The following is a 13,487-nucleotide window of genomic DNA, read 5'->3' as shown; positions in this document are numbered from 1 at the left end:
GATTTTAGTCGACTAAATCTACAGTTGATTTAGTCGACTAAAATGTGTTTTGACAGGCCTTGATGTCGTTGTAATGGCATATTTTACACTTTGGTTGCATGCTGAAAATAGCGTTGTGAGATTGTAGATCTGCTATTTTCAGCATGCAACCCAGCATAAAACTGGATCTCTTGGCCACTAGTCCCTTCCTAAGATTTTAGTCTAGTTTTTATTTGTTGACGAAATGGTCAGTATATTTAGTCTTAGTTTTAGTCATCATAGATTTGTTTTTATTTAGTTTTTATTTAGTTTTAGTCAGTGAAAAAAGGTAGTCGACGAACATTTTTCTTCTTAGTTTTAGTCGACGAAAACAACACTGCCGTGTTGCTATAGTTCCTCAACTCTGAGCACATTTGACCCCTTGTTTCATGACCTTTGACCCCTTGTTTCATGCTGCATTGAGGTTCATAACCTTTGACCCCTTGTTTCATGCTGCATTGAGGTTCATAACCTTTGACCCCTTGTTTCATGCTGCATTGAGGTTCATAACCTTTGACCCCTTGTTTCATGCTGCATTGAGGTTCATAACCGCTGTACTCTGTACGCCCCCTAGTGGCTTGGTCCTCCTTAACGTCTCGCAGGCTGCTACATTGGTATATTCCCACTGGCAAAGCCACTATTGGTAATCTCCCACTTCAAAACTCATATAATATATATATATATATATATATATATATATATATATATATATATATATATATATATATATATATATATATATATATATTGTAGAAGGGACTGCACACTCCAGGGAATGGAGACAGACAACTTGCTGCATCATCAACATATTTATTAGGTAACGAAGCACATGACAATGCATATAATATATTTTTTTTATCCCACGATTTTGTAACCCATTTTTCACCCCTGTGTCAATCATCTAATGTGATCCTGGGCTCTACACACCCTCCACCAACCTAGTCCCCATATATGGGGGACAAGGGGAGACCAACCTAGTCCCCATATATGGGGGACAAGGGGAGAGCAACCTAGTCCCCATATATGGGGGACAAGGGGAGAGCAACCTAGTCCCCATATATGGGGGACAAGGGTAGACCAACCTAGTCCCCATATATGGGGGACAAGGGGAGACCAACCTAGTCCCCATATATGGGGGACAAGGGGAGAGCAACCTAGTCCCCATACATGGGGGACAAGGGTAGACCAACCTAGTCCCCATATATGGGGGACAAGGGGAGACCAACCTAGTCCCCATATATGGGGGACAAGGGGAGACCAACCTAGTCCCCATATATGGGGGACAAGGGGAGAGCAACCTAGTCCCCATACATGGGGGACAAGGGTAGACCAACCTAGTCCCCATATATGGGGGACAAGGGGAGACCAACCTAGTCCCCATATATGGGGGACAAGGGGAGACCAACCTAGTCCCCATATATGGGGGACAAGGGGAGAGCAACCTAGTCCCCAAACATGGGGGACAAGGGTAGACCAACCTAGTCCCCATATATGGGGGACAAGGGGAGACCAACCTAGTCCCCATACATGGGGGACAAGGGTAGACCAACCTAGTCCCCATATATGGGGGACAAGGGGAGACCGACCTGGTCCCCATATATGGGGGACAAGGGGAGACCAACCTAGTCCCCATATATGGGGGACAAGGGGAGACCGACCTAGTCCCCATATATGGGGGACAAGGGGAGAGCAACCTAGTCCCCATATATGGGGGACAAGGGGAGAGCAACCTAGTCCCCATATATGGGGGACAAGGGGAGACCAACCTAGTCCCCATATATGGGGGACAAGGGGAGACCAACCTAGTCCCCATATATGGGGGACAAGGGGAGAGCAACCTAGTCCCCATATATGGGGGACAAGGGGAGAGCAACCTAGTCCCCATATATGGGGGACAAGGGGAGACCAACCTAGTCCCCATATATGGGGGACAAGGGGAGACCAACCTAGTCCCCATATATGGGGGACAAGGGGAGAGCAACCTAGTCCCCATATATGGGGGACAAGGGGAGAGCAACCTAGTCCCCATATATGGGGGACAAGGGGAGACCAACCTAGTCCCCATATATGGGGGACAAGGGGAGAGCAACGGACTTGAACTCATGCTTCCTTCATGCCTGAGTGTCCAAGTTGCTCCTTTACACCTGACAGGGGGGAGTTTCCCTGGTTGGACGTAGCGCGTGGAAGGAACACGTTATTCCAACCAGTTCCTTAATTCCCCTCCATCAGGCGCCCCGGCTGGCCAGGGGGAGGACAATGAACTGTATTGTACTTTATTGGTATCTGCTATGTGTACAGTCTGTATATGACTTGAACCATTAACCATTAACCCACGGTGAGTATTTCCAATAAATGGTCTGACTTCTCTGAACAGCAGGCTCTCTGGCTCCCCCTCCTGAAGGCATTGCAGACTGTACGCTACTGTATATAAAAGGGACAAGCAGCCAGTGAGCTCTACACTAGACCTACTGTCCATCAGCACTTCAACACTGCATCGGTGATTAGACTTCATAGCCTGTCTTCATACTTCCTCCGTCTCTCCAGACCTACATCACGACTTCAACACTGCAGCAGGTAAGACCCTGAGACCACTTGTCTTTTAGTGCAGAAAGAGTATAGCCGTATTTAATTGCACAGGACTAGTATTACCCTAATTGGAACCTCTGGTGATTTGTACTAATTACAGAGCTCATCTGTTATCTAATATCTCTTGTGAATAGCTCGTGTCCAACTGTAACACTGTTGGTCCATTTTGTATGATGCTTTGAATCATCACACATTTTTTATTTTTAAGAAGTCCCACTCTTAATTAGCACGTTACGTAGACGGCACTAGAATTGCATTGTATGTAGCACTTTATAGTAGGCTATAGTATAGTATAGTATAGTATATATTGTAGTTTTGCAGTATAATTGCAGAACTTTCTGATTGTAATGGGAAGAGCATTCCATAGTTTTAGAGCCAGAAGGGAGAAGAGTTTGGGACGTGTGGAGCGTTGTTGTCCCTGCGTTTTTAGTGAGGGTACTTCCAGCTTCCCTGCGTTGGCTGGTCTGAGTGAGTGGGAGGGCATTTAGGGTTCGATCATACTTGCTAAGATATGGGAGAGAGGCTTAAGTTAAAAGACATGCCGGTAGCAGAGATGGGCAGTATTTGAAATGCATGTATTTGAAATACGTATTTGAAATACTTTTTTGTATTTTGTAATTTGTATTTCGCTGGAATGGAAGAAATTAGATGTATTTTGTATTTAGATACATGTTTTGACCCAGTATTTTGTATCAAAATACATTTTCAATGTCAGAGATGGGCAGTATTTGAAATACATGTATTTGAAATACGTATTTGAAATACTTTTTTGTATTTTGTAATTTGTATTTCGCTGGGATGGAAGATGTATTTTGTATTTTGTATTTAGATCATTTTTTTGACCCAGTATTTGTATTTTGTATCAAAATACATTTTCAATGTATTTTGCCCATTTCTGCCGGTGGGCCAGTAAGGAGAGAGTTACAATAGTCACGTTTTGACAAGACTGTTGTCTGGATTAGGAGCTGGGCTGATTCCTGGGTGAGGAACGGTCTGATTGGCTGACTCCTGGGTGAGGAACGGTCTGATTGGCTGACTCCTGGGTGAGGAACGGTCTGATTTGCTGACTCCTGGGTGAGGAACGGTCTGATTGGCTGACTCCTGGGTGAGGAAAGGTCTAATTCGTCGTATGTTATAGAGTGTGAAACCTACAGGATGGAGTGACAGCTGTGATGTGTGTTTTGAACGAGAGCTGACTGTCCAGGACAACACAGAGGTTCCTGGCTGTTGGGACAGACGTTACCGAGGCGTTAGTGGGCGAAACCATTACCTATACTAAATTGTTTATAGGGTCAATATAAGCAGTGGTGGAAAAAGTACTCAATTGTTTTACTTAAGTAAAAGTACCAATACTCCAATTTAGAACTACTCCTTTACAAGTAAAAGTACGGAATTGAAAATGTACTTGAGTAAAAGTGCAAAAGTATCGGCATCAAAATGTACTTAAAGTACTAAAAGTAAAAGTACTCATATTGCAGAATGTCCCACTTCACAAGTTAAAAATGTGTACAAAGTCTATTGAAAATAGCCGATCTACAAGCTCACAATGCGTCGCGTTGCGACGCATTGTGAGCTTGTAGATCGGCTATTTTCAAATGGCCAAAACGTATAGGGTTGAAGTGGTTAATTTATGTTTTCTAATCAAAATTAAAATCTCCAAAGTAACTAAAGTAACTAAAGTTTTCAAATAATTGTAGTGGATTAAAAGTACAAATGTTGGCTCTGAGATGTAGTGGAGTAGAAGTAAAAGTACTGGAAATTGGAAATACTCAAGTAAAGCACAAATACCTCAAAATTGTACTTAAGTACAGTACTTAAGTAAAAGTACTTAGTTACCTTACATCACTGAATATAAGTAAATTAATAGGAGTAGCTTTTTTCCGTAGTATTAGTATTAGTAGTATATGCATGATACAAAGTAACAAAATAATTTCCACCATGAAACTTCCCCAGTTGATTAGGCTCTACTTGACATGAAGACAATGATTTATTGTATTACAACTTTTGTGAAATTGTACTTTTAGAAATGCAAATTGGGCATTATATAGGAAACAATGCCACATTTGCATACCTTTCCATTATCAAAATCGGAAAAAAAGTTTGACATTTTTACGTCATTATTGTGTTTACATTGTGGAGTCAAATATTTTAAAGGGAATGCAATATCTGTTATCTCTTCATAAATATGACCATACTGTGAGCAGGCATAACATCAATGCTCTGGTGACCAAATTCAAAATGTTGTTTGTTTTACCTTTTTATACATCAAATGTATGATGATCATTTCAGTTTTACGTTTCAAAAGTATATAGTGTGGCAGTGAGATTTAAAAGCCTCTGTTTGCCTTCTCTGCTCCCCACTTTCTGTATACAGGCCTTCATTTCCACGTAACTAAACCATCTTGATAAACTGATCATTTTGGTCCTTCAAACTTTGTGTCATATTAAACAAACTCAAGTTAGTTCATTGTGTTAGTTAATTGTGACTTTCTTGAGGTGTATGCAAAGGTAAAACAAACAAAAAAGAAAACTAGAATTTGGCCACCAAACATGTTCATTTTATGCCTTCATGCTTACAGTATTTTCATATATACTGAATAATGTTCCCTCGTTTTTAAAACTTCCTAACGTGTAAACAAAACCAATTTTCCAATTTGATTCTGGAAAGTTATGCAAATTCTGGCATATTTTTCCTATATAATGCCTAATCTAAATGTGCAATTTCAGAAAACTTGTAATACAATGCATCATTGTCTTCATGTAAGTAATGAACTGGGGCAGTTTGATATAGTGATAACTATTTCTTACAAAATAAATAATCCTATTCACCTATCATGTATAATATAGTATATATAGGTGAAAATAACATGTGTGAGACATAATCCTGAGGAAGAGTTACCATATATTAATGTACTTATATTGACCCACAATTTAATATAGGTTTGGTTGTGTGTGTGTGTGTGTGTGTGTGTGTGTGTGTGTGTGTGTGTGTGTGTGTGTGTGTGTGCGCGTGTGCGTGTGCGCGTGTGCGCGCTTCTGCGGAACTGTAATTTCCTGTTGAGAGCAATGTTGAGTGTGTTCTGGGAGAGGTGGACAAAGTGAAGACTTAGCTGTGCTTGTGGTATAGTGTGGTATAGGTCAGGCTCCCAACTTGGTTGTGTTTCCTCCTCGTTGAGGCCCTCACAGGCTCACACTGGGCCAATGGGCATTGAGGCCCTCACACTGGGCCAATGGGCATTGAGGCCCTCACACTGGGCCAATGGGCATTGAGGCCCTCACACTGGGCCAATGGGACGCAATCAGCAAAGTAAAGTGATCTCGCGCTCAGGAGGACGAAAGGAGGACGTGAGCGCGAGATCACTTTGCTTGCGGATTGCGTCCGACTCGTTTCACCAAAATTAAAAAAAACACTCGGGGTAATGGGACAAGTGTATCTTGTTCACAAAAAAGTTTGGTTACTTGAAATGAATTAGTCTTTGTGCAGGGAGGGAATTAGTAAAATGCGCGCCGACCGACCTGTCTCTCCCCCAGTCTCCGCTACTTAAAGCGTGCAAAAACACAAAAGGGTCTGTAGCTCGGTCAATCTTAGGCGGAAATGGAATTTTTGCAAGGCTTTCGGGCGCTGTGGAATCGAATGACGTCGCCGGAAATACGCGACGACAAGGTGTAGCATGGTATCCAGTCCCAGGTGAAACCGTCCCGTAGTCTGAAAACCCACCTCTTCAGACTCCACCATGGCCCATAGCACTTGCCCTAGCCTAGCCCCTTAGATAGCACTTTATGTCGACTTAGATAGTATTTTATACAGACTTATAGCTCGTTACGTAGACGGCACTAGAATTGCATTTCATGTAGCCATAGCACTTTATAGTACACATGTAATGTAATAATAGTATGTATAGTTGACTACACTCCATACTCCACTGTTACGTTCTTAGTTTATACATGATTCATGATAACTACTTTTTATATATGTGATGTATGACATGCCTTTGTTTTTGCTTAATGTAAGTCGCTCTGGATCAAGAGTGTCTGCTAAATGCCTAAATTGTAAATTGTATATCCATATTTCAACATTTTAGGTATTTCCATAAATTGATGGCCTACTACTTTGTCGTACAGTTTCAGTTTCACACACAAGTAGTGAAAATACAAACGATCTACAAGCTCACATTGCATGGTGATGCGACACATTGTGAGCTTGTACATCTGCTGTTTTCTCTATTTCTCTAAAGTGAAAGTGTCTGTTGGTTTTATAGAGACTTAACCAATACATTGCATTTGTAAGAGCTTGTGACACATTGAAACATTCTTATTTTATTTCTCATTTATTGCCCATTTCTTTATTATTATTATTTTTCAGGATATCTGAAGACCATCCATGTTGATATCCTGATCTGCCTTCGCCGTTACGATCGACCGACTCCAGATTCTAAAGCCAGCACAGGTATGATGTCATTGGGCAACACACAAGGGGCGACTGTGTCTCAGTCAGGAGGTAGAGCAGGTCGTCCAATGATCCGTGGGTCGGCGGTTCGAATCCCGGCTCCTCCTCCTCCTGTCTACATGTCGAAGTGTCCTTGGGCAAAGACACTGAACCCCACATTGCTCCCGATGTGCAGGTTGGTGCCTTGCATGGTTTCCGCCGCAATCGGTGTGTGAATGTGTGTGTGAATGGGTGAATGTAATGCACAGTCTATGTAAAGGTGTATGAATGTGTGTGTGAATGGGTGAATGTAATGCACAATCTATGTAAAGGTGTGTGAATGTGTGTGTGAATGGGTGAATGTAATGCACAATCTATGTAAAGGTGTATGAATGTGTGTGTGAATGGGTGAATGTAATGCACAATCTATGTAAAGGTGTGTGAATGTGTGTGTGAATGGGTGAATGTAATGCACAATCTATGTAAAGGTGTGTGAATGTGTGTGTGAATGGGTGAATGTAATGCACAATCTATGTAAAGGTGTATGAATGTGTGTGTGAATGGGTGAATGTAATGCACAGTCTATGTAAAGGTGTATGAATGTGTGTGTGAATGGGTGAATGTAATGCACAATCTATGTAAAGGTGTATGAATGTGTGTGTGAATGGGTGAATGTAATGCACAATCTATGTAAAGGTGTATGAATGTGTGTGTGAATGGGTGAATGTAATGCACAGTCTATGTAAAGGTGTATGAATGTGTGTGTGAATGGGTGAATGTATAATGCACCATCTATGTAAAGCGCCTTGGATAAAGGCGCTATATAAATGCACCATTTACCATTTACACAGTCCTCTACATGTACACAGTGAAAACAGACAAAGTTTTCTGTAAACTGTAAACACACAACCTAGGTAATGCTATGGAACAATCCAGGCAGGTAAAACTAGGCTACAATGTCAGAAAATAGACAGCCTAAATAGCGTAAGGTCCATATTGCAGATCAGCACATGAGCACACTGACCGGGGTCATATAATAAATGACAGAAAGAAAGTAACACTCAGGAATAAATTCAAACATCACAGCAAAATGTAACACAACTCACCACGGTTCAAAGACGCACACAGGTAAAGGAAATAGAGGAGTATGAACAGGGATGTCCGTGGTGAGTTTGTGAGCAGAAAAACTCTGACGGGAGAAAACACAACAGTCTCTTGGCGTCACTTTGTTAGACTACTAATTGAAGGGTGGGCGCGCTCCCGCTACCTGCCTGCGGGGCGCGCTCATGCACGCGCTTTGGGAGCGTGCATGTCATGTCTCTTGGACTTTGTAACAAATGGTGGTAAAATGATATTCTGCCAGTTTAATGGAATGGAATGAGCAGCGGCAGCAGTGTCCAGGCAGCACAGTCTGTCAACATACCACTTTTAAAACAGTATTGACCCTGTTTTGATTTTCTTTTTTAAACATCTATAGGCTCTATATAGTATCATGTGAATACCTTTTGTTTTTTTCAAAATGTTCTCCGGGTCTGATATGGACGTAAGATGAAGCCTGTCAGTCCTTGAATTGTACAGTAAGTCGCCATCTTTCTAGATCCGTTTGGGCCCAGCTGGCCATTGGCTGGCCCAGACAACGAGGCGGGACTTCCCCCCTTCTTCTTCGTTGGTTTTTATTTTGACTCGAACGGGGGGTGGCTCCCGATCATAGACTGTAACGGTAGCCACGCCCCTCAGAACATACGCGACTTTATGGTAATTATTTTTCATAAATGGGACCATCATTTTCCAAAAAGAATATTATGAGAAATGAGACTTTAAACTAGTGACTGGAAGCAGAAAGTATTCATGACCATGTTTATTAAGATAATACCTCTATGGGGATATGGGTTATTTTGGGCCCAATGACAGACAGCGCCACAACAGGCCATTATATGAACTTTCAGGAAGTCCCGATTTCCTTAGTGGCTTCACGAAATATCTGTCTGACTGCCCCCCTGGTTAAATATGTGTCTGACTGCCCCCCTGGTTAAATATCTGTCTGACTGCCCCCCTGGTTAAATATCTGTCTGACTGCCCCCCTGGTTAAATATCTGTCTGACTGCCCCCCTGGTTAAATATCTGTCTGACTGCCCCCCTGGTTAAATATCTGTCTGACTGCCCCCCCTGGTTAAATATCTGTCTGACTGCCCCCCTGGTTAAATATCTGTCTGACTGCCCCCCTGGTTAAATATCTGTCTGACTGCCCCCCTGGTTAAATATCTGTCTGACTGCCCCCCTGGTTAAATATCTGTCTGACTGCCCCCCTGGTTAAATATCTGTCTGACTGCCCCCCTGGTTAAATATCTGTCTGACTGCCCCCCTAGTTAAATATCTGTCTGACTGCCCCCCCTGGTTAAATATCTGTCTGATTGCCCCCCTGGTTAAATATCTGTCTGACTGCCCCCCTGGTTAAATATCTGTCTGACTGCCCCCCCTGGTTAAATATCTGTCTGATTGCCCCCCTGGTTAAATATCTGTCTGACTGCCCCCCTGGTTAAATATCTGTCTGACTGCCCCCCTGGTTAAATATCTGTCTGACTCCCCCCCTGGTTAAATATCTGTCTGACTGCCCCCCCTGGTTAAATATCTGTCTGACTGCCCCCCTGGTTAAATATCTGTCTGACTGCCCCCCTGGTTAAATATCTGTCTGACTGCCCCCCTGGTTAAATATCTGTCTGACTGCCCCCCTGGTTAAATATCTGTCTGACTGCCCCCCTGGTTAAATATCTGTCTGACTGCCCCCCCTGGTTAAATATCTGTCTGACTGCCCCCCTGGTTAAATATCTGTCTGACTGCCCCCCTGGTTAAATATCTGTCTGACTGCCCCCCCTGGTTAAATATCTGTCTGACTGCCCCCCTGGTTAAATATCTGTCTGACTGCCCCCCTGGTTAAATATCTGTCTGACTGCCCCCCTGGTTAAATATCTGTCTGACTGCCCCCCTGGTTAAATATCTGTCTGACTGCCCCCCTGGTTAAATATCTGTCTGACTGCCCCCCCTGGTTAAATATCTGTCTGACTGCCCCCCTGGTTAAATATCTGTCTGACTGCCCCCCTGGTTAAATATCTGTCTGACTGCCCCCCTGGTTAAATATCTGTCTGACTGCCCCCCCTGGTTAAATATCTGTCTGACTGCCCCCCCCCCCTGGTTAAATATCTGTCTGACTGCCCCCCTGGTTAAATATCTGTCTGACTGCCCCCCTGGTTAAATATCTGTCTGACTGCCCCCCTGGTTAAATATCTGTCTGACTGTCCCCCTGGTTAAATATCTGTCTGACTGCCCCCCTGGTTAAATATCTGTCTGACTGCCCCCCTGGTTAAATATCTGTCTGACTGCCCCCCTGGTTAAATATCTGTCTGACTGCCCCCCTGGTTAAATATCTGTCTGACTGCCCCCCTGGTTAAATATCTGTCTGACTGTCCCCCTGGTTAAATATCTGTCTGACTGCCCCCCTGGTTAAATATCTGTCTGACTGTCCCCCTGGTTAAATATCTGTCTGACTGTCCCCCTGGTTAAATATCCGTCTGACTGTCCCCCTGGTTAAATATCTGTCTGACTGCCCCCCTGGTTAAATATCTGTCTGACTGTCCCCCTGGTTAAATATCCGTCTGACTGCCCCCCTGGTTAAATATCTGTCTGACTGCCCCCCTGGTTAAATATCTGTCTGACTGCCCCCCTGGTTAAATATCTGTCTGACTGTCCCCCTGGTTAAATATCTGTCTGACTGTCCCCCTGGTTAAATATCTGTCTGACTGCCCCCCTGGTGCTGACTGCATGACTGAGAGTGAGAAATGTGGTTGTTTGACAGACTGGTTGATATTGAATAGATGTTTTGTGTGTTGTAGACTGGACCAGAGAGACCTCCAGAGAGACACACAGAAGACTCCACTGCAACATCATCTACTACTACTACTGTATTACATCATCTACTACTACTACTGTATTACATCATACTATCTACTACTACTGTATTACATCATACTATCGGCAACGAAACCTTGACAATAACTCGTCAATTTGTCACTGAGTAAAACAATATCTGTGCGCTCTAAATTGTAATTGACAAACGCAGCACACAACAGTGCGAGAATGAATGTGTTACTGTCCATGAAAGATTTCTTCTTGGGCCAGAAGAAATTGCAAGACCTCATGAAACAGATGAGAAAAGAAACAGTAGTAGATTCTAAAGGAGCTCCCTTAATTTACAATGTTCCCATGACATTGGAAAAGAATGTGAAGAAATGTAAAGAAATGCACTCATGGAAGCGTTTCAGTGTCGGTAAAGACTCCGCTAAACGTAATTGCACCATATTGGTTGTTGGACAGACCGGGTCAGGAAAGAGCACGCTCATCAACGGGATGGTCAACTACATCCTGGGTGTCAAATGGGAGGATTCTTTCCGCTTTGTGTTAGTCGATGAGGATAAAACAAAGTCTCAAACTAACAGTCAGACATCTGAAGTCAATGTATACAAGATCAACCATCAGGAGGGATCTAAGATAGGCTTTTCGCTGACCATCATTGACACACCAGGTTTCGGTGACACTCGGGGAATAGCGAGGGACAGGCTGATCGTAGAGCAGCTGAACGCACTTTTCAAAGACCCATGTGGTGTCTCTGAAATCGACGCGGTCTGTGTCGTTGCCCAGGCCGCTCTCCCACGGCTAACGGCTACACAGAAATATGTGTTTGATTCCGTGCTCTCGATCTTTGGCAACGACATAGCGGAGAACATCAGGGTTTTGGTGACATTTGCAGACGGTCAGGCCCCACCAGTCCTGGGGGCAATCACAGAAGCAGGTATCCCATGTCCAACAAAAAATGGTCAGCCACTTCATTTTAAATTCAACAATTCTGCATTGTTTGCACACAAATCACCTGGTGCGTGTGAGGATGCTGATACTGATACTGATACTGATGATGATGATGATGTGAAGAAGGTCCCTAATGCTGGCAACTGTGATCAAATCTTTTGGGACATGGGTTTCCAAAGCATGAAGAACTTCTTCAAGGCTTTGAAGAAAATGCCTCAGAAAAGTTTGAGTTTAACAAAGGAGGTCCTCAGGGAACGCAAGACTCTCGAAAACTCTGTTGAAAACTTGCAGATGCAGGTCTCGTTTGGTTTAACTAAAATCGAACAGATTAGAGTTAGATCTCAAATACTTGACACACACAAAACAGAAATCAAAACAAATGCGAACTTTGAGGTGACGCAAACGTATACAGAGGCGTATAAAATCCCAAGAAATGGATTCCACACAAACTGTAATTATTGCACTAAAGAAATCACGTGCCACCCCGACTGTATTATTGGCGATAATAACCAGAAGGCTGGCTGCGCGTGCATAAAACCAGATGGGTATTGCAGAGAGTGCGGCTGTCACTGGACAAAGCATTACAATCTCCCGTTCGTTTGGGGCCATAGAGACGCTACAAAGACGGAAACATTTGCCGACATACTTGAGAAATATAACGAGGCTTTGAAGGGAAAGAATTCCGTTGAGGCCGTGATCGCTCATTTAAGAACCGAGTATGACGATCTCCAGCAACAGGTGGTAGAACTAATGGAGCGTTCTGGCCGGTGTTTAGAGAGACTGCAGGAGATTGCGCTGAAACCCAATCCACATTCCACTCTGGACTACATCGACATGCTCATTGCCCAGGAGGAGAGGGAACTGAAGGCGGAATACAAGGAACGCATTGACACCCTGCATAAAATGAAATTAAAGGCAGAACTCATGCTTGACCCCAAAAAAACTCTCCTCGCTAAACAAGCCTGACCATAAGTCTCAAGTCTGCATGCCGTGGGCCATAGATTTAGAGTAGATTAACTGATGATCAATGTCCATGTGTAAATCAAGGTGTAAATAATTACGATGTTGTGTGATTATGTTTTGTGTTTAGAAAAATCATTGTCGGTGGAGCAGTGGGTATACGAGGTCCCCGGTTCAATTCCCACTGGGACGCTGGGGCGTTGTTCTCTCCTCTGTGTCATCAGATTCAGGAACCCTGACAAAAATCATGCAGTGATCTCTATACTGCCTCTCCCTGGTCAGCTGGGGTGCCCAAGAAGGCCTGTCGGGTGATAAGAATCGGCCTGCTCACTCCTCATGCATTGAAGGAAGCATGAGTTCAGTTCGAGGCTCTCCCCAGGTTGGCAGAGGGAGAGCAGCACACAGGATTACAGTTTAGGCAATTGGCACCGGGTGAAAAAATGGGTTACAAAATTGTGGGATCAAAAAAAAATCATTGTCAAAAATAAAATATCCAGTGAGGTCAGATGGCTTTCTTGAGAATTGACTGAACATTTCAGGCTTGGCAGGAATCACATTATTAGGACCAACCCTAACATTATTAGTTATTAGGACCAACCCTAACATGGGGTGATGTGTAAGAAACCCAAACTCTTTCATGT

At 43.4% G+C, this 13,487-nt stretch overlaps 1 protein-coding gene across 1 annotated transcript; it reads left to right on the top strand.

The window, feature by feature from the left end:
- Positions 1-11,149: 11,149 nt before the first annotated feature.
- On the top strand, positions 11,150-12,852 carry LOC310856064 (uncharacterized protein; the record flags this gene model as incomplete). Its single annotated transcript, XM_083761281.1, has 1 exon — positions 11,150-12,852. Exon 1 carries the CDS (start codon positions 11,161-11,163, stop codon positions 12,850-12,852), a length of 1,692 nt encoding a protein of 563 aa, XP_083617407.1. The 5' UTR covers positions 11,150-11,160.
- Between the last annotated feature and the right edge of the window lie 635 nt (positions 12,853-13,487).

This window comes from Protomyctophum parallelum (genome assembly GCF_964188405.1).
Source record: "Protomyctophum parallelum genome assembly, chromosome: 3".
Classification (NCBI taxonomy): domain Eukaryota; kingdom Metazoa; phylum Chordata; class Actinopteri; order Myctophiformes; family Myctophidae; genus Protomyctophum; species Protomyctophum parallelum.
Note: the sequence above shows the minus strand (reverse complement) of the source record. Positions and strands in the feature narration are given on the sequence as shown.